Raw genomic sequence first — 22,020 nt, 5'->3', positions numbered from 1 at the left:
CCCCAGGCTTCAAGCTAAGAGCTCTTCAGTGAGGCTGTGTTCATGAGCTATGAGATACACCAACCCTTTCAACTTTAACTGGCTGTCATTCTAGCTTTATGGTTTTTGTTGAGCAGGATTGAGAGTGTTAAAATGTTCTCTACCAAATTTCTGTGCATTCCTTCACATTAACCAATATAAATATAAAACAAAGAAAAATACATGAAATATAAAAACAGTAATGAACTCTGACTGTTATTGTGCAGGCTTACTTATTGTAATGGTATAGTTGAATAGCCTTCATGTTAAAAGCAGTAAAATCAAAGTTGCTGTTAATTTAGAATTTTGCAATATCCCCTCTCCCTGCCCCCAGTTAATCTGCTCTGCTGACTGCCCCCATCCTACGCGAGGTAGCAACAGCTGGCCTTTGTACCCGAGCTGAGAGGGATTAGAGAGCAGGAGAGCAGCGTGCTCGGCCTCTTGCCTCTGTTGACTGTTCTTTATTGTTTGATGCCTGAGCATCTCCCAGACAGCAAGCAATTGTTACTGGAAACTTAGAGTTTGTTTCTCTTGAGCGTATACAATGCTACTCGGACTCCTCTTTGTGTTCCTTCACGTTCCCACTCTCCTCTTATCCGCCATCCTGTGCTTTCTCTTGATAATTAGAAAGGCACAAAGATACAACCTTTATATCTTAGGCTGCATGGCATTCACTTGTGACGCTAACACTTAGCCATAGAGACTACAGATACAAGGGGTTTTGTCTCTGAATTACCAGAATTCAGCAACGTGAGTCATGTTTACTATGAGAACTCTGTTCATTGTGGTTAATATTATTTAATGACAGAAAACAGATATACTTGTTCATTTTTAAATTATGATGACAAAAAAGAAAGCAACAGAAGAATGACCAAAGACTTCATTTGCAAACCTATGGTTAGAACTTTATCAAAACCGCTGAAGTCTATAAGGACACTTTCAGTGACTCAAACACCATCCTAATTTATAGGCTAGTCGTAAGGATTTCTTCATTCCCTCTTAAAATCTGAATTAAAAAGAAGGTAGGATATAACTAATAGAACCTTAGTTACCTGGAATGTTTTTATTCTTATTGTATCTAGAAAGGGAAATTATCAGGTGAGTCTGGGATTTAGTTTCTGTTGATTGCATTGTATTTTTAACCTTCCCAGTGTTTGCTGCTATCATAGATGAGACCCTGAAAGATGTGGGACTAAACACCACTCCCAAGGGTCTCTTTATTCTGAACGTGAGACCTAAATGGCATGAAAGCAAAGTTCTGTGGTCAGTCACCACCATCACTTACTTCCCCACCCTGTTTATTCTGGAGAATTCTTCTGTTCATAGCAAGGCAGTTTTCTCTCCGTTAGTCGGGGTGGTGTGTGACTGTCACAAATCTGTTAAGTCGTTTGAACTCCAAATGCGGTAGCATGTCACTTTCGTCTATAGACTTAACAAAGGAAGTCAGTTTTAACAAGTGTTAAAGAAAAAGATAGCACTTAGTTTAGGTACCTAGATCCAGAGAAGAAAAGTGGGGACTGAAGAGGTGGCCCTTTATTACTCTTGCAAAGGCCCAGGTTCAGTTCCCAGGACTCACAGCAAGCAGCGCACAACAGCCTGTAACTCCACCTCATTCTGGCCTCTGTAGACACCAGACACACAAGTGACATGCACACAGATATGCAGGCACTCACACATACACATAAAACAAAAAGAAATAAATCTTTTGAAAAGAAAAAAGTGAGGTGCAGTCAGAATACAGGAGAAGAAAGCATGAGAACAGGACTGAGACCTCTTGGCCTCATTTCTCTCTCGGTCCTCTTGCTTTTTTCATCGGCCCCAGGACCATTTCATCTTTCCTTCTAGGTCATTATCATTTGACCTAAGCCAGTATTTTTCCTCTTGCCTGCTTACTTGCTTTCCGTCGGTGTTAAAAGCATACTCAGCTACTGCCATGGTTGTGTAATTGAGCAGAAAGAAACTGTCTTTCCATTACCCGATGTAAATCAGCCGAAATAACCATTTAAAGAAAATACTCTGGTGTCTATTATGATTGACTCACCCTAGCAGAAGGATCTGGTTCATTTCTGACTACTGTAGCTTATGTAATATATCATACATGGTCAGTGAATGCTTGATCACTATCTTAATACTGACTTTCATTAGCCCTTCTCTGGACTTCAAAGTGGGGAGTGGGGACTGGAGGTGCCAGAGACCTTTCTTCTCTGTCTTGCCAGAAGCTCCAGTTTCATCCCTTGTGAGCCGCTCACATTTGCTGTACTGGCTCTGCTACCCACACCACCCTTACTGGCTTTCACTGTATGGAAACCAGTGATTTATGGGTCCCCAGTGATTTCCTAATAGCTAGTCCATCCACTTCACATGCACCAAAAAAAAAAAAAGTAAAATAATTTCTAATATTAAGAATTTAAGCTTATTGGAATACATTTCCCTTGGATTCGAGTATTTTGAAATGGTAATTTCTAGATATATGTATGTTTGTAAAAAGGAAAGAGTAAACATTTATGTTCTGTGTTACTAGTAACTCTTTAAGCCATCTTTCCTGAGTAAAAGTTTCTACTTTTACAAATTCTGCCACTGTGAAGGTATTTTTCACACTAAAGTGAGATAGAGCAACTGAGGGAAAGTTAAGGATTACTTTTACCTGCAGTCTCCTTGCACGAGGCAGGCTCTGCTTTGTGTTATAGCCAAAAAAGGATGGAGCTGACACAAAGACTAACGCAACCCTTAGGGAGAGGCCTCTGCTCGAGAAGTCATTATTCCACACAGAACTCCCTGGGACAAGGCCTCGATAGTGTGTTCCTGTTGTTGATGAGGAGTACAGGCTCAAACTGAGCCTTTGGATGAAAGTACATTTTTCATGGCTCAAATCTGTTTTAAAGTCATAATTGAGGAATAAATTGGTATAAAATTAAAAGAATACTTACTTTATATTATACAGGCTACTATATTCAATACTTTGTTAACAAATATCTTCTTTTTATTTTTTTATTGATTTTTATTGAGCTCTACATTTTTCTCTGTTCCCCTCCCTTCCTATCCCCTCCCCTTCAACCCTCTCCCAAGGTCCCCATGCTCCCAATTTACTCAGGAGATCTTGTCTTTTTCTACTTCCCGCAAATATCTTCTTTTTGTTGTTGTTGTTGCATTTTTTATTTTCACCTTTTTACATGTTATCGGTCCTCAGACTTTTTCTGCTAGTTACTAAATTCCTTTCTCCATACCACTGAATCAAATATTAAATCAGACTCTTCACCTCCAAATGACATAGTTGAAAATAATTCTATTCCATTTACACAATTTGTAAGAACAGGAACACTTTAATTAAGCCAAGCGAGCAGGCCTCGAATTCTAACAAAGTAATCCACCTCAAGAGCATAGTTATAAAAACAATATAATTCAAGTTCAGAGCTATATTCTTATAACTATGTAGTGATATTTTTTAAACACTCTCTGTTTTAGACATCACAGGACACAATATATTTTAAACTGTCAATTTCTAGACATGAAAATGACTGTGCAATAGAAAAATAAAAGACAGTGGCAGAACCTGCAGTCGCTGGTCCATTAGCCTTGCAGAAGACAGAGGAGATAGGGTGACTGCTAACTTCCCTCTGATAATGATGTCCTAGAAGGGAGGGAAAACGAGGTGTTTTCGTGTGTAGGTATCTTCATTGTTTTCTAAGGTGAAGTGATAATTTTAAATTTTCAGTTTTTACCTCTCTGTGAATAAGGTTGGATTTGTTTTTAAGAACATCAAGACTTCTGCTAGATTCTGTCCTGTAACTGTTGTGAGAGCTGGTAGCACGTCACAGAGATTGTACACGCTTTTATAACATGGTTCTTTCTAGGTGGCTCGTGAGTCTTCCACACATTTTACGTCAGCCCTCGGGTGATAACTTCTAAATCTTTGTGTGAATGTGGATGTATATTATATTGAATTGGAGTGGTTTTATGAAACAGTTTTCTAGGCTTCTTCTGATAGGGGAACACTTGAAGAACATGCTCATAAGTTAATTTATTTATCACATGCATTTTATCTGACCACCATTGCTATGCAAGTAAAATACCATGTGGAATTATGATAGCTATAGATTTTATAAGAAGAGATTATTTCTAGAAACATGCTCCAAGAGTAAGCGGACACTTGTCATCAACTCTGAATACAAAATAAAGTATATGAAATTATAAAAGCCTTAGAAATTGTCACCAAGTTAGGAAATCAAGTGCAGTTTTAAATTATTATAAATCACAAATTATAATTTATAACTCATTATAAATGAGATTATTATTCTAAATGAGAATAAAAACTGTTTCATTCAGTAGTCTGTGGATTGGATTTGTGTTGGGGATTTATGTGTATTGGTTTTGTCTTGAGACAGTCTCTGTGTAGCTTTGTCTGGCCTGTAACTCACTATGTAGACCAGGCTGACCTGGAACTCAGAAGTCTGCCTGCCTCTGTTCTCCACCCCCAAGTGATGGGATTAAAGGTGTGCATAACCATATCAACATTCTTTATCACTTTAGAGCAGTGGCTTCTAACCTTCCTTATGCTCGGACCCTTAAATATGATTCCTCATTTTGTGGTGACCCCAAACATAAAATTATTTTCATTGCTACTTTATAACTCTAATTTTGCTACTATTATGAATCATAATGTAAATATTTTTGGAGGTGGAGGTTTTCCAAAGGGGTCACGACCTATAAGTTGAGAACCATTACTTTAAAGTAAGTTCATTTATGTACTATTATGGAAGCCAGAGTACATATTTAAAACTAGAAATTTGAGTTCCCCCCACTCCTAATAATACTTACCATTTCCTTGATGAGCAATAGATAATGAAATAATAAATTTGAAGTTGGGGGTTAAACTTTTTCAGAATTTCTTTTGAAGTTTTTTATTTTATCTTATTTTATGTGTATAAATGTTTGACTGCATGTATGTAAGTGCAGTATATGCATGCCTCATGCCTGAGGAGCACACAAGAGGGCCCTGATCCTCTGGAAGGGCAGCCAGTGCTCCTAACCTCTAAGCCACTTCTCCAGCCCTGCCCTTTTAAATTTTAAAACTAGTAGTGGGATGTAAGTCTAATCACAGTCTAATCTGCTGGTTTATGAAAGTATATTTTAAAATTTAAACAAAGCAAGAACAGATACTGTGAAAAACAACCTTGATGGGTTACAAACCCACGACAGACTCCCTACACCAGTGTATGGGAAATACACTTCCTTTTTTTTACTTTTAGTTTTTTTGAGACAGGCTTTTACTATGTGGCCTTGGCCGGCCTGGAATTTATAGAGATCCACCTGTCTCTGCCTCTGAGTGCTGGGATTAAAGGCATGCGCCACTATGCTCAGTGTGAAGCACACCTCTTAGGGTAGGTGGAGATATCAGTTAAGGTCAAATGAATTTTGATATTTTACTATTATATATTTCTGAACTTTTCCTCCCAATGAGTACAGTACAAAATTCCCTAGAGATTTCATCATTTGAATTATCCTGTCATGGGAGTAATGAAACCTATCCATGATATGCTCGGTCTTAGAAATAAATTGATGTTTTTCCAAATAATATCTCCATGTAGCATTCCTAGGAGACATTGCCTAGACCTACATGGTGATGGCTCACCTCCATTGTTGGAAGTCAGTGTGCCTTTCCTCTCCTACCTTGAATAGTCTATGGGAACACATTGAAGTATTGCTTAAACTAGTGAAATTTTCAGGCTGTGATAGTTCATTTTAGGGAGATTTTTCTTTCACTGTTAGTTTACATGTACAGAGTAGTCTACTTTAATGCCTTACACATCTCTTTGATCTCTTCCAGTGTTAGTACTTTGAATTGTAGTAGAAGAAATTTTTCCTCCCATTCTGGGACAGGAATTCAAGGTTGTTTTGTTTTGTTTTTAATCTTTTATCTCTTTTTTGCACATCTTCTTACTCCGAGCTGTGTACACAGCTCTTATACAGATCTAGCAAGTATACTGCAAGGATTTAGGTTTTAATTTTTAAAGTCTTCTTTTATTATCAAAAAAGCTAGTACATATACATTATGAAAAATGCTTCAACCAGAGACTATTACCCTTAACATTGTAGCTTAATAGACTATTGAAGTGGCCTCGGGGCAGTTTCTAGAGCCATTCTCTTGAGGGCTGTGGGCTGGCCTCTTCTACTTTTATTCTTTGAGCTCACTGTGAGTGCACTAGTATCCAGCTTCTGATCTGGCAGGTGGGCTATAGTTCCCGTCCTTTTCCTTGTACAAACTTGGTTTTAAATACTTAGAGAACAAGCAGCACCAATACAACTCAAACCTCTGGAGAAGTTGTTTTATAGCCTATGTGACCCAGAGGCTGGGACCCAGCATATCATGGTTACTCCTTGAGAGTCGATCTACCTGTTCCGGTCCCTGGCTCTCCTGCGTGTGCTTGTGCCTTCATCCTATCTTCCTACTCCAAGATGCTCAGACTGTTTTCATCTTAAAATTAATGCATCGGCCTTTCCATATAGACTAACCACCCTTTTACCTTGATTCTCTTATGTTCAGAGGGTGGGGGGGAATGTTTGCCTGCTGCCCTGCTTCTCACGATCTACTTCTTTCTTCCTAATATTTTATCCTCATCTCTACTGAAATTTTTCCCATGGACCACTAAACATCGAGAGAAAGTAGTGAAAGAGAAATGAGATATATTCTATTCAGAAATAGAGAATATTCCATGTAACTTCATCATTTCTTATTTTGAGTTGCATGTCCTGCTTCAAACTTATCTGTCCCTTATGCTTATTTAGTTAATAAACCATCTTTTAAAATTGCAGGGCTTGAGAGGTGGTCCTCCCGTTGCTCATAGTTAGAAATGGATGCTCATTGAATTAATAACTTAGCCATTTACATGAGTGTTTATGGCAAAGTTGAGGCTAGCTCTGTTAGCAGTGGTGCCTTTTTAGAATTGCTTGGTGGTTCTGTTCATCTTGAGTCTTTGGTTTCTGTTTGTGAGTGACTGTAGAAAAAAGAAAGAAAGAAACAACAGTCCCTGTAATTTGGCTTCCTAGTTTGTATTGTTAATAAGTGTTTCAGAGCCTGTGTCCTTAGTGAAACAAAGCATCAAAAATCTAGAGTTTGTGCCAGACAGTGGTGGTGGCGCACGCCTTTAATCCCAGCACTTAGGAGGCAGAGGTAGACAGATCTCTATGAATTTGAGGCCAGCATGGTCTACAGAGTGAGTTCCGTGGCAACAAGGGCTATACAGAGAAACCCTGTCTCAAAAAACGAAGACAAAACCAAACAAACAAATAAACTAAGAGTCTGTACATGCATATATGCTCAGCACACACACACACACACACACACACACACACACACACACCTGTTATTTTTTTTTAATTAAAATATAAATTGCTTCTTTAAAAAAGAATCTAGAATTTGGGGCTAAAGAGATGGCTTAGGAGTTAAGAGTATATACTGTTCTCAGGGGGGACCCGAGCTTGATTCCAGCACCATATCAGGCAGCTGAGCAAAAGAAAGTGTAATTAAAGTTTTGAGGATGATTTCTAATTTACTTAATATGTGACATCAGTTCAGCGACTGGCCTGTCTCTTGCTCTTGCTGCACCAGCATGGGTCGGGCCCTTCTAACCCAAAGGCTGTAAGGTCTGAACTTGAGTACTCACATGATGCTCTGTGGCTCTCGGATGCTGGCACATTGTGGATTTGAGGCTTTTAGATTTAGGGAATTCAACTAGAAAAGCAGAAGTCTATAAAATTTCTGGTCCCAAGCATTTCTAATTGGGAAGAGTCGGCTTGTATTAGTAACTAGACCCCCTTGCAGACCTGGTGTTTCCCACAGGTTAGGCAGTACTTTGCTTAATGGAGCATTTGATTTAAGAGCTAGAAGTTGCATTACATTTTTTTATTTATTCTCAGCCTAAGCTTGACTAAAGCTTTCAATTCATAAATCGGAATTACACTCTGTGAGCTTATATTTGTTCTTCCTCTTTTAAAATTACAGTAATGAGCTGTCTGAGACTCACTCCCGGGCTTCGTTTGTCTGCTACAACTCCTTTCTCAGGCTTCAGTTCTGAAGGTCTTTTGACAAACCAATATTTATAACAGTTTGACAGCAGGACGAGGACAGCTTGAAGCAAGACCCTCTCCAGGACCCGGTCATGCAGTTCCGATCTTGGCCTCCTTTCTTCTGCTGGGAACGTGCATACAGCAGCACCTCCCGTGCGTTTTCTTGTCCCAGGGACTGTCCATTCACTTCCCATCTGTTTGCAGTCTTAAAGGAACAGAAGGGGCCCTCTTCTTATAAATCTGTCTTTGCAAGTGATAAATGATGCCCTACCTCTTTAAGGGCTGCCTGGGTGGTTTTTCTTTTTTCTTTTTTTTAATGTTTCAGCTTTCCTCTCAACAAAATTCAAAATTCAAAGTAAAATGTACTTTTAAAAAATAGGAGAAAAGTAGAAAAGGCAAACTAAAAGATTTTTAAAGTCATATTTAATTGGTTGGAACAGAATAATTTACTGAACTTATCCATTGTCTCAAATAATTGTCTATATTAGTATTTCTTTGAAATATGGTATTTAGATTTTCTATACTGGCAATACACGGGCAAATGAAATGATTCGTTTTTGACAAAGTATATTTTAGCTTATTAGAGGAAAAACAATTTATTAGAATATCAAATAATTTTAAATTTTTGTTCTCGTAATGTGAACTGATATAATTTGAAATATTTTGTGTGCCGTACACAAAATAAAATGACTCACACTAGACAGTTGTAACCTCATGGTAGACTCTGTGACCTTTACTGGAAAACAATGGTCATGAATGCCATAAAAACTTATTATCTGTTATTTCTGGTCCTGAAAGTAAATGTTATAGACACTTGTAATGTCAGCTTTTCTAAGAATTGAGCGTAGCAAAAGCATGGTGGGCATACATGTAGTCCCACTACTCGAGAAGCAGAGACAGGAGGATTGCCGTGCGTTCAAGGCCAACTGGGCTACATAGTGAAGCCTTTTCTCAAAGTTTTAAAATAAAGAAAAAGAAAAGAATTCAATATAAATCATTTTTCCTGGTCTGGAGAGATGGCTTAGCAGTTAAGAGAACTGACTGTTCTTCCAGAGGACCCGGGTTTAATTCCCAGCAACCACATGACAACTAACCACTGACTATAATTCCGTCAACCTCACACAAGCATATATGTAGGCAAAACGCCAATGTAAATAAATAAATAAATTCTTTATAAAAAGATAAATTAATAAATCATTTTTCCTTCCATAAAAAAGAATTCCCTAAAGGTTAAATGTGATAAATACCATCGTTTCCACCATACCCAACAGGATTCTTTAAAGTTATGGTTTTAAAAGCATCACTAGTATAAAAAGACTGAGTCAGCAGGCTATGCATGTCTTCTACACAAGTGTGACTTGATTAGGGCTGGTCTGATGCGGCATAATCGACCAGCAAATAGGATTAATCAGGCTAACTTTAATATCAGCTTTATTAAGGGGAAGAAGGGAATAACTTACAAAACCAAGGTTCCAACAAAGAGCAGGAAACAAAAGGGAAGGTGGGAAGCACACCCGCAATATTTATAAGTAAATGATAACCTCAGGGGATCCCGCCCTAAAAGCAAGGTGATTGGCTGGGTTTCCCCTACATCTCCCCGCTTTTGTCTAAATAAGACAGAACCAAACCAAATACAACTATATACAATAGGAACAAATAATAAATATAAAATTACAAATAACAAACAATATTGAGCAAGAAACATATAACAAAAGTTTTACTAAACATTTTATTTCAAGGAGTCTAAATAATGTAGAGAGTAACTACAATTATCTAATCTTCAACTCCGTCAAAGATCTGAGAAGGGAAGTAATATTACTTAAGCAACCAGGAAGAAGAACAAACGAGAAATTTCCAAAATGTGTAACAAATGACAGAGACAACTGACTACCTGGGCAATCACCCAAAGTCTCATTTGCAATGTTAAGGCAACCAACTTTGGCTAAGGCCTAACATAACTGACATACCATTATCAAAGGCAAGAAACTTTTTTAGAACTATCCTACCCTGTCTTGGCAAGATAAGACAATCCTGTTTTATCCACTTATGGATATTTTATATCTTTGTCAGTAGTCGGGGTATGGGCTTTTCTTTTGCCCAAAGGCCAGTTGTGCCAAGAAGAAGACAACCTCCCAGTGGAGTGTCTTTGGTGCTCAACGTTCTCTCAGAAGTAGAGCGGTGTTGCCAGGAGTGATTGTGTCTCGTTGGCATGGAATTCTAGGTTATATTAAAGGCCATTTTCTACAGCTTTTCGAAGAGGTTCAAGATTATACTATCTATACTAAATATAATCTCTATGTATCTAAAAAACCTGATTATCCTAAATATAAATATGACAAACATATAATTTTCAATACTTATCTAACTTGAAGACTAAGAGAATAAACAACTGTGCAATATATGAGGACAATGATCTTCAACTGTAAACACTGTCGTTACATAAATAATATCAGAGGTAGAAATGTGCATTGCAATATGGTAAATATATCAATACAATATAGACAGAGGTATAAGCATACTCTTATACCATAAATAAAGGTAGAAGCACTCACATTCAATATTCAATATGTCAATATACAAGAATCAGTACCAATACAATTTTCTAAAAACAGTAATTCAAAAATACCAATCATCCCATCAAACCAGTTAATCCCCCCCCCCTTTTTTAAACTTTAATATCAGCTTTATTAAGGGGAAGAAGGGAATAACTTATAAAACCAAGGTTCCAAGGAAGAGCAGGAAAACAGAGGGGAAGGCGGGGAGCACACCCGCAATATTTATAAGTAAATAATAACCTCAAGGGATCCCGCCCTTCAAGCAAGGTGATTGGCTAGGCTTCCCCTACACTGGTCACACTTCAAGTACACACTCCAGAAGTCTCTGTGTGCTCCTAGACATCAAGTGGCCGGTACCCATGGAAAGGAAGGCTGAACAACTGGTTCTTATGGCCACTAGACCACCACACAGCAGTTTGGATTAGGAGTAGGATGGATGCATCTGCTAACACACCTGATAGAAATGTCTCTTAGTGGTCCTCTCAGAGTGGACACTCGGTTTCTAGGGATGTGTTGTTGTTGTTAGTCTCCGGTAGCCCAGGTTAACCTTGAATTTGCTCTGTAGTCCAAGATCAAACGCAGCTTGCACTTCTGATGCTCCCCACCCTCCGTCTCCACCTCCCACCTGGATTATGCAGTGTTGGAAACTAAAGCCAGGGCAGCATACAGGTCAGGCAGCATTCTAGCAGCTGAGCTATGTTCCCAGCCCCAAGTCTTCAGTAATGTCCTCAGTGTGAGCCAGTAGTACATGCACTCCTGGGAGAACCCACAAGATTGTCCAAATACACAGTTATTTAATTGGACTTGTCTAAAGATAAAATGTATCTCCAGCAGTAGATGAATTTTCCATCCCACATAAAACTGCTTTCATTTAGCAGCTCAACCTTTTAGTGAGTATAATATAACCAAAAGTTATATCATAACTTAGTCAGCACCTTGAATGACACTGTTCTTTGTTAAATAAGACAGACCCATAGTCATTCATAGGTAGCTGTGCTGAAATTAGTGGTACCATCCAACTGATTCCAGAATCTAACAGCTATAAAGACCTAAATGTAAGGCTGCTCTGTGTTCATGCCAAAGTCCTTTGGAGAATAGACTTCAAAATATTTAGAAATTACATGAAGGTTCTATTATATTCACCAAAGGAGCCTGATAGGAGTGCTTACCTTGCCTTAAAGTGTTTTTTTTTTTTTTTTTTTTTAAAAAAAAGTGCCAGGTGGTGGTGGCACACGCTTTAATTCCAACACTCTGGGAGACCGGCAGGAGGATAAATTCAAGGCCAGCAGAGTCTACAGAACAAGTTCCAGGACAGTCAGGACTACACAGAGAAACCCTATGGGAGGGAACAGGCTTTATGAAAGCTGGATTCGGAGCCAGGCATGTTGGTGTATGCCTTTAATCCCAGCATTCAGGAGGCAGAAGCAGGTCCATCTCTTTGAGCTGGAGACCAGCCTTGTCTACACAGTGAGGTCCAGGACAGATAGCGATGAGACCCTCTCTGGGGAAAAGGAAAAGAAAAGCAAGCAAGCCGTGCTTCTCCATGAGTCACTTTGAGCTGCACATGTTTTAGCAAGCGTGGGGTTGCGCTGTTCCTCTCAAGCTTTAAGATGGCTTTGGGGACATGAAATAACACATTTTTAATAGTATCCTTTAATGTTTAAATGAATAAGTTATCGTGGGTATCAGTTTTGATTATAGTTTTGATCATTTTGGTTCTGATTTCCTATTTCCCATTTGTAATTTTGTTTCCTTGTTTCTCTATATCCTAGATTCCTATAGTCCCTGAGTTTTTTTTTATTTATTTATTATGCATATAATATTCTGTCTGTGTGTATGCCTGCAGGCCAGAAGAGGGCACCAGACCTCATTACAGATGGTTGTGAGCCACCATGTGGTTGCTGGGAATTGAACTCAGGACCTTTGGAAGAGCAGGCAATGCTCTTAGCCACTGAGCCATCTCTCCAGCCCAGTCCCTGAGTTTTAAAGGGCATTTATATAGTACAATTGTGTGATAAACAGCAAATGTTTTCAGGAGTGTGTGAGCTCCTAAGGAAGAGGGGTGCCAGTCATTCCAACCCTGCAGTGAACAGCCCTTTACTGAAGAACTTCACCCACATGTCCAAAGTGTGTGCGCACCATGTTACGGGGTAGCTGTTAGGTGGTTTGAATCTTTGGGTGTATGGTTTCTTAAAGCAATTGTGTTAGTTCTTCAGCTGATTCTTCCTGCTTTCTTTAAAGACATCAAACGCTGTCTAAGGTTTATTTTAGCACATGAAGTAGTGTTTTGTGGGTGGCTCTTTGTTCATGTTCTAAACTAATACTAACCACTGAAGTGAACTCTCTCCCAGGTTGGGCCTTTTGGCAGTCGCAGTGTATTCAAAACCTAATTACAGATTAGTCTGTATTTGGGACTTTTAGAGCAAGTATCAGAAGACTCAAAGCGCTGAGAGGAACGGTGCCATTTCATGTGGGGATAAAGAGACCTAAAATGTGAATGGGTGTCAAGTCATCTGAAGAGAAGAAGAAAGAGAAGGAACGTCATTCACTGAGGCTGGTGGTTTATGAGTTGAGGATTATGGGAATATTCATGACTCAATCAAGATGCACAATGAATCGATGTTTGAGATGGCTCATCTTTTAAGTAAACATTGGGTAAATGGGAACGAGCCTTCGTATTCACTACATGTAGAATACTATTCTGTGTAACAGAATAGTTTAAGCCCTTCCTGAGTTGATTTGTCAAAGAGACCACAGATTTTATAAGAATTCTCTATGTGAATATTTAACCCAAATTTTTTAGATAAACGGGAGTTTGCTTTACAGCTAACCGTGCTGATTTGTGCTCGTTTCTGATTTTTACGAGATGTATTCTGTTTTACATAAAAGGTAATACTCCGGTGCCATTTGCTCTGTTGCTCTTTTGCTTTGGCATGAAGCAGCAGCCCTCCTGTGGGTTTCTAAATCAGAGGAGGGCAACCAGGGCTCAGCCTTAGCAGGGATGGCTGCAGGACTGAAAGAGACAAACAAAATGTCAAAATTGCAATCGTTTCAAAAGAGTAGACATTCCTCAATTGAAAGTAAAAGAATAAGCAAGGAATGCATTTTGTTTGGTTGATTGGATTGGGGTTTTGTTTGTTTCATTTTGGCTTGGTTTGGTTTGGTTTTAGGGTTTTGGTTTTTTGAGACAGGGTTTCTGTGTGTAACCCTGGCTTTCCTGGGGCTAGCTCTGTAGACCAGACTCTCCTCTATTTCAGAGATGCACCTGCCTTTACTGGGATTAAACACTAAGGGAATGTTTCTTAAAGGTGGAAAGCAGCTGAGCAGGGAAGAGCAAGACCACAGAGCAGCTCCCAGCCACACTTGGCTGCTCATATACCCACACAGCACAGGCACATACACAGAATTACAGGCAAACCTTTTCTAAAAGAGAGAGGTTAGAATTTCTTCATGTCCCAGAAGACTTCATCTAGTTCCTTACAGGTGAAAAAGACAGCTGAATTTCTTCTGTGAAAATGATGCTTATTGACAACTTCTTTTTCCCTTGTATCGCCCAGTCTCCCTTCTCCTCACACCGCCCATCTTCCTTACTTCTAGTACTTATTTAAATGCTCTTTGTGGCATCCTTAAGGTTTTGTGGCAAGGCAGTACCATCAATTGTAAAATTTTTCATAAAAGTGTAAGTTTTTAAGAAGTTTAGAATTTTCTTATTTTTGTGTTAAACAGTCCTTTAACTTTTCTTTAGAAAAAAAAAATATTGCTTACCTCTTCATTGTGTAAAAATCGGATTTCCCTTTAGACCTTCCAGATTAGACACTGCCTCAGCGGGGCTTTGTCTCTTCACACAGATAGCTCCTGCTCCGGCCTGTCCCCCTGTGCCGCCATACACCTACAGTCTACCCCTGGAGGATGGCGGCCACTGAGAGGGCAAAGGTTGGCAAACTGACCTTGTGGCTGCCCAGCTGCACGCAGCTCATGTGTGGAATAAAACTGGATTATTCTTTCTGCATATGGCCTGACCTTCCCAGATAGCCTGCCCACCAGGGAGTGATTGGGGGCTGCGGGGCTGGAGACGCCTCTGTGGGATTTCACTTGTGCTGTGCTTTTCAGGCTTGCCAGGGGCTTCGCTGGGGTTGTTCTTGTTTGTGTTGGTTTTTATGAAAACTATGGTCATCTCTATAACTGCTGTGAGATAATTTGAAAAGGTTTTTCTTCTCTCTTAAAGAACAATTTAAAGAACTGAAATGTATATGAAACTCAGAAAAATACTCATTTTTTAAAAATCACCTGTTTTTAAACAACTAAATGAATTTGTTTTAAAACTAAGACTGGCTTCATTTGGAGAAGTAACCGTGTTTGCTAGTTTGACTGCTGATTAAGAGATGGAAGCTAGCCTACCAGAAAAGTGTAGGTTGAAGGTCTAAGGACCTGCCCAAAGGCTCAGAGTGTTGTTGTTTGCTTCTCTGTTTCAGTGCTGAAACACTGAACAAAAGCAAACTGGAAGAAAAGTTTGGTTTGCTTCCTCGAGGCAGAGGCTTAGGTAGAAAGTGGCTCACTGGCGTACTGCTGTCTGACTTCCTCATCAGCTCGTGCTCTGCTTGCTTTCTTTTACAGTTCAGACCTATCTAAGTAGGGATGGTGCCACCCACAGTAGGCTGCCCCCCTCCACATCAATTATCAATCAAAAAAATCTTCCGCAAACCGGTCCAATCAAGGCAGTTCTTCAATTGACATTACCTCTTCCCACGTGATTCTAGGTTGTGTCAAATTGACAACCAAGATTAGCCATCACAAGTCTTTCCTCGTCAACTTGACAGCCAATCACATCCCTACATATCATCCTTGAAGACAATAACACGGTTATCATTCTACCTGGCATGATGTAACTCGCCCACATACAATCACAGTTACGTTTTTCTTAAAATAGTTGGCAAAGTCACCTTGAGGAATGCTTAGTCTTTGAGCACCTTCTAACTTAAATATGAAAATATGGATTGATAACCCTTAGCCACTGATATCTCAGTTGCTGTTGTAGTACACTTAGCCACCGATATCTCAATGGATGTATTACATGATAAGAGAGGAAGAAAGCACGAGTGTCTGCTTAACTTGTGCGCATATGTGCAGTTGTTTCCTAACAAAACGGTACAGAAACATGAATGTCAGTTACAGCTTCATTTTTGTGTCTCATCATGTGACTTTATCTGGTATTTATTACTACCTTCCCCTACTAGTCATTATTTCCTCAACCCCCAGCAAACACCGCAGCGGGTCTGGTTCTTTCCCTGGAGAAAGGACCAATACCTTCATCCCAAAGGCTCTGGACCATTTGCCATCTGCTTGGATTGGGTTGTTGTAGTTTCCCATTGTTACTCAGAGGACATGGTAACACCAAGGTGTCTTAAAGGCTCTCCTGTATCATAGATATAGTCCGCTTTCCCAATGGAAGTCCAGATGGATCACCCCTCCTAACACTTCCTGCCTTAACCTGTTGTCCTAAGGGCATCAGAAGCCCAAAGTGGCCCAGCACTGAGCTAAATTTAGTTCAATGAAGCATTTGTTGTGTCTTCTGGCTAAAGCTCTCCCTACCAGCCTGCACACATGCGCACACACATACACACACACACACACACACACACACGTGTGCTCGCGCACACACATATATGTAATTTAAAATTGTAAGAGATAGATTGATATTGTCTTAGCTTCTCTGGTTCACTCATCTGTAGAAGGAGGAGATGCCACCCCTGCCTTAACTGATATCAGATTTTCTCCGTGGTTTGATCAAAACAATAGAGCTTTCGTCTCCACATGCTTTTTTATTCTTAATCTAATACCAAGAATTAGAAGTATTAAATTACAGAGCATCTGCAGATGTGACTGTAGTAGCCACCATTGGAGTCCTACAATGCTGTGCAAGGTACAGAAGGATGGTTCTTACTTTGGCTGGGCAATCATCACCAGGGCACACTGCTAGCAGAATTTGTATCTTCCAACACAGATGGTTTAATTACAGATGTAAGTGTTGGCCTCTGAAGACACCTTCTATGATCTTTCTCTGAGTAGAGAGTAGAATACATGCCAGTCTCGTGTCTAAGTCACTAGCCTTGAACTCGTTGGCTCCCATCCACTGGTGATTCCCGCTTCTGTGTTAAGTTGTGAGGAAGGGATGGAAGCGTTTCCCACACTGCGTGGTGTAACTGGTATTCCAAGGCAGGAGGCGTGACTGAATCCACAGCAGTAGCATGCATGGGGACAGTTCACATATCTGCACAGAGAAATCAAAGATTTTACGTGAAGTCATTAACATGAAAAAGTAAAAATTCAAATAAATATAAATCTGCTTTCAGTGGTTCTTTATATTTTTTTTTAACTTTTCACATTCACACCTAGTTAAAAATATTTCCCAGTTCCCTTTGCCTTTATCTCCTGGCATTTTGAAATATGACTGATGTATACATCTTACCGTGGTGGTTTTACCCAACCTTCCTGGTAACTTTTCCCGCTATTTTATATTTTTAAAAGGTTGTTTTCCAGATGAGGGACAGTTTTGTTCGTTGTTAAGATAGTAAGGTCTGCCAATGCAGCCCAGGCTGGTTCCACTCATCCAGCCTTCCACGAGCTGGATTACAGCATAAGCCACCATTTCCACTTATTCCTAAAAACAGCCTTATCGTTTTTCAGATTCAAGGAATCTAAGAGTGCAGTAAAACACGTCTGTGGGTGGGCACATAAGAGTCCACAGCTCTATCTAGTAGCCCCCAAGGGTCTGTCTGTCAAGCATTTCTCTTCCTCTGCTTCCCAAAAGCGGCTGCTTGTGACTCTTCTGACCCACTTGCACATGGACCACAGGAGGTTTAGTGAGGATGATTTTCTCCCTTTTCCTCAAATAGCTAAAGAAGTTTTGTAGATGATTTAATGATAAGGATTCTCTCTAATGTATGCTGCCTTTGAAAAGTAAATGTGTTTATCTTCTTTTATCTCCATAGAGAAAGTTAGAGAAATTCAAGAAAAGCTTGATGCTTTCATTGAAGCTCTTCACCAGGAGAAGTAAACTGTATTAAGTGAGTAATTCTGAGACTGGGGTGCACTGGGCACAAAGCATGGACTAAAAGTCTCTTCTAATAATTCATGGTTCTGCATGACAGCATCCGGCTTGTTTTCTATGATGTGATCCTTTTGATAGCATGGCTTTCAGAACCAGCTTCCTTTGTATTGGGCTATGCCTTTAAGTCTTTTGATTACCTTTTGGCTAAACTAAAACTATTCTCTAGAATCCATTTTGGGCAGAACCAAAGTTAATAAAAGTATTTAATGATGATTTTTTAACATGTAGGTGACTCGTTCCCTACAATGAACTTGAAGATATAGTTGATCTTGTCTTTTTCTTACCCTCGTGCCCAGAGTCCGTAGTTATGAGTGTTAAACAAATCAGCATGCAGTGCTTCCCTGTCAATTCCACTGAAGCTCCACCAGAAACAGACTGTATTCGCCCTTGATGCCAACCTGTGTGGCATGCCTCAGGGCAGCAGTTTTGCTTTTCTGTGTTCTAGTTCTGTTTTAAGAACGAATTCTAGCCGGGCGGTGGTGGCGCACGCCTTTAATCCCAGCACTCGGGAGGCAGAGGCAGGCGGATCTCTGTGAGTTCGAGACCAGCCTGGTCTACAACTAGTTCCAGGACAGGCTCCAAAACCACAGAGAAACCCTGTCTCGAAAAAACCAAAAAAAAAAAAAAAAAAAAAGAACGAATTCTAGAATGTGGGTGTGGTGGCACACTCGGGAAGGAGAAACAGGAACTTCTCTGTGAGTTAGTTCCAGGCCAGCCTGGGCTACATGAGAGAAATCCTGTCTCAAAAGAAGAAAAAGAAAGAAACGGATTCTGGGGCTGACAGTGCGGGTCAGCAGGTAAAGGAGCTCGCCATCAAGCCCAACTACCTGAGTTCGATGCCCACCTGCAGATAGAAGCAGAGAGCAGAGTCCTGCTGTCCCCTGGCTTTCACACCCACACTTTGTACAAACACATACACACAATAAATGTTAGGACAGAAAAGAATTCTACTATATGTTTGTTTACATAATATGCTTGGTAAAATTGTGCTACAATTGTATTATTTTAATAAATCTAGCAGATTTGAACAGTTAAGCTTTACTTTTTAGTCAAGCTATGATTCAGTTGCTTAAGTCTTTTCATTTGTCTTGCCAAATCTGAGTTTATCAAATGGGTTTATTTTTACAGAATCTGCTCATAATCACCTCTGCATACACGGGAAGAATGAAAACTTCAGTCTTTTGTCCTGCCTCCTTTCTCCTGTTCTGCCTTTTCAGTGCAAAATAAAGTCATAGGGTGAAATTAACCTATGTGTGTTACAGGCACCTCAACCCCCCAGCTGCCTTTTGAGCAGAAGAACAGTAAAGACAGCATCCCCAGTCTGTGTGCTTGTACTGACGTGACAAACTGGCCAGTAGGCCTAGCCCTCAAAGATAAGGAAGTTATCTCTCAAGTCTTATTTGTGGCGGCACCAGTGGGGTTCATTATGGATGTCTTCGGACATATAATAGTAGTTGCTTTGGAATAAAACTTACGGTAATTTTTAAAAAGGCATCAATTATGTATATGGTGATAATTGCCTGCTAAGCCGTCATCTGTCTGCAGTGTTCTGTATCCAGGACTGTCTGACTGTAATAATCCAGTTTATGTTCACCCCGTGAAAGGAAGCTGGTTTACCAAAGGATACTTCAGACAGGGTAACTCGTGTTGGACGGTTCAGTGTGTACTCAGTGACAGAAACATCAGCCTTCCGTTGCCAGTGTAGAAACTCGCCTTAGCAGCCAGTAGCAGCTGCTTACACGGTTGCTGTTCTTACAGACTCTGTATCCATTTACAATTAATTCTTTTTGAATATTGTGTGCTTTACGTGAGGCTTTCTGGTGATAGGAGTGGGGTCTCTCCTGGTAGCAGCCATTGGAGTATGACTCAAGATGGAGAAGAGTCAAGGTAATCAGCTGACGAGTTTCACTTAGAGCGCTGTCAGACACTGAAGTGAGCATCAGGGGCAGGCTGCCACACAGCCTTCGGGCACTGTTTTCAGTGAAATTATTCTAACAAGTGGGAGGATGGTGACGCACCCCCTTAAAGCTGAGAATTCCATTTAATTCATTGCAGTTACAGTAGCAACCCTACCAATATTTTCATGTGCTTTATTTAGAATTGTATTGGTTAAGAGACTGCAAAGCAAACAAATGCACCATATTTTACTCAAATATCCCTTTCATCTATTACTTTTTCTTTAATTAAGGCTTTGCTGTGCTGGTGAAAATGCCCAGTGTTACAGGTTGCAGTTTTTATTTCACAGTTAATTTTATAAAAGGTTTTCTTGGAATTGTTTTTTGTAAGAATTCTCCACCACACACATACTTTATATATACATATATATGTATATATGCATGGAAGGCAAAATATTTCAGAAACTATAAATTCGGTACGCATTTTATTTAAATTAGGAGATTAGAAATTTAGGTTCTATCCTCACCAAGAAAAGCAGCATCCATTGTTTCCTAGGATGCGAGTGCTCCGGTGCCTTGTGTCCCGTAGGTGTGGGACAGTGCTGAGCGGAAGCTAGGTAGAGAGAGCCCTGTGCTGATTGACACATGGGTTAGGAAAGGGTCCCCTAAGCCCTGCCAATCTAACTGGGTGGAAGCCCTGCCTAAGGCCAGCAGGGAGAGCTGCAGTTTTCTCCTAAGGAAAAGCTGATGTTAGGCATCATATCCCTTTGTATAGTTTTTTTTTTTTTTTCATGGAAGAGAATTTTTATTTCTTTGTGGGGGTCAATATTTGTAACTTCAACCAAAAATCCCTGTCATTCCTCACGTCCCCACGGGTTATTTTAACCTGGTTTCCTGCTAATCATGTCTTTCCACACCCCTCGAAGGCTGGTATTTGTCAGATGCAGAAGCTGTAGACAGGAGATAAACTTCAGTACAGCAGTCAGCCCTGTGTGTCGAGTCTGTAGTTCAGGTGCTTGATCTACAGAAGGTAAAGTCTAACTGGACCAGAAATCATTTGTTTCTCACATCTGGATTTGCAGAGAATGAAGTGTACAAAATTCTATTTGGAGAACTAAGGGATTTTTAGTAGATGGTAAGCAAAATGAATTGTGGGACGTCAGCTATAACAACATGAACCAGAGGACGCAAGCGTGCTGCTTTACGGACACAGCGGCCAAGCTGCGGTTGCAGGCAGAGCTGCCAGCCTTTCGGGGGGTCTTATTCCTACTGTCTCATATTAGCACCATTTCCTAGGCCATACTCAGTGGACTCTCACACATTACCTGGTACCCAACGAAATCTGCAGTGTGAATGTGCACAGGGGGCACAACAGGTGGGACTTCCTCACTGCAGTTTCAGAATGTCACATGAGGATTCTGGTGGCACACAGCAATAATCCTAGTCCTCAAGTGGCAGAAGCAGGACTGTGAGTTAAAGGCAATCCAGAGCTATGTAGGGAGACCCTGTCTCAAAACAAAAATCACACAATTAAGAGTGTAGACTTAATGGACAAATTTCTAGCTATTTTTTTTTATTTATTTTAGATGTATTTATCTAATAAAAAGAAATATGGTATCTTTTTCTTTGCAGTAACGAGATCACGGTGCTGGCATATCTCCATCCTCTACGCTGGTGTATGGTAGACTGTCATTGTTGTAGCAAACGGAAATGTGCTTGGAATATGCTTACCTTCTAAACAATCATGGCTATTGGATATCTAAATATTTAAACTTAACCATGTCTTCATGTGCACTGTGAATGAACTTTGTATTATTTTTTTAAACCTGACACTCGATGTAAATGTTACTACGACTTCTATTTGCCTGTGCTTGATCTAAGGTCATTTGTGTAGATGGATAATTAAAAGATACTGAAGTGACATCATAGTTCTATTATGGAGAGCATCTTTTTACCTTGTCTTTGTTTTAATGAGGAAGAGACGCCCCATAATATAGCCAAATCCACGACCCAAGGAGCTTTCAAAGTGGCTTTTCTCAGAAGGCTGAATGTCCTGGACCTTGCACATCACACTTGTAATCCATGTCCAGCTGATGCTGCTTTTCCTGCCTTGATATATATCAAAACACTTGGGTATTTTCTTCAGTAAAATGTGAAAAAGAACAGTTTTCTAGTTCCACTGTGCTGCTGTGACCACCGCTTCCATTGATGATGCTGATGTGTTCAGTCCCACAGGACGCTCGCTAAGGGCTGTTAACTAACTCCGAGGCCCCGAGGGGACTGTAAGCTTCATGTCTATCCATTCTGATTAAAATGTCCTATTCTCACGTTTTATTGCCACCACACTTGGCTCCCGAGTGATGCTCATAAAGTAACTCAC

The 22,020-nt window shown here is 40.0% G+C and overlaps 1 protein-coding gene across 4 annotated transcripts in view; it reads left to right on the top strand.

Annotated features, from left to right (window-relative positions):
- Opa1 (OPA1 mitochondrial dynamin like GTPase) overlaps positions 1-21,561 on the top strand; it is an 83,250-nt gene extending 61,689 nt beyond the window's left edge. For all 4 annotated transcript variants that reach the window (XM_057764136.1, XM_057764137.1, XM_057764135.1 and 1 more), the window contains 2 exons: positions 17,627-17,701; positions 18,874-21,561. In XM_057764136.1, the coding sequence (XP_057620119.1) occupies positions 17,627-17,691 (65 nt within the window). In that variant the 3' untranslated portion in view covers positions 17,692-17,701; positions 18,874-21,561. The remainder of the gene's footprint in view (positions 1-17,626; positions 17,702-18,873) is intronic.
- Positions 21,562-22,020: the final 459 nt, after the last annotated feature.

The sequence above is a fragment of the Chionomys nivalis genome, chromosome 3 (assembly GCF_950005125.1).
Source record: "Chionomys nivalis chromosome 3, mChiNiv1.1, whole genome shotgun sequence".
In the NCBI taxonomy this organism is placed as follows: Eukaryota; Metazoa; Chordata; class Mammalia; order Rodentia; family Cricetidae; genus Chionomys; species Chionomys nivalis.
The sequence above is the reverse complement of the archived record's forward strand: the minus strand, read 5'-3'. Positions and strand labels throughout refer to the sequence as shown.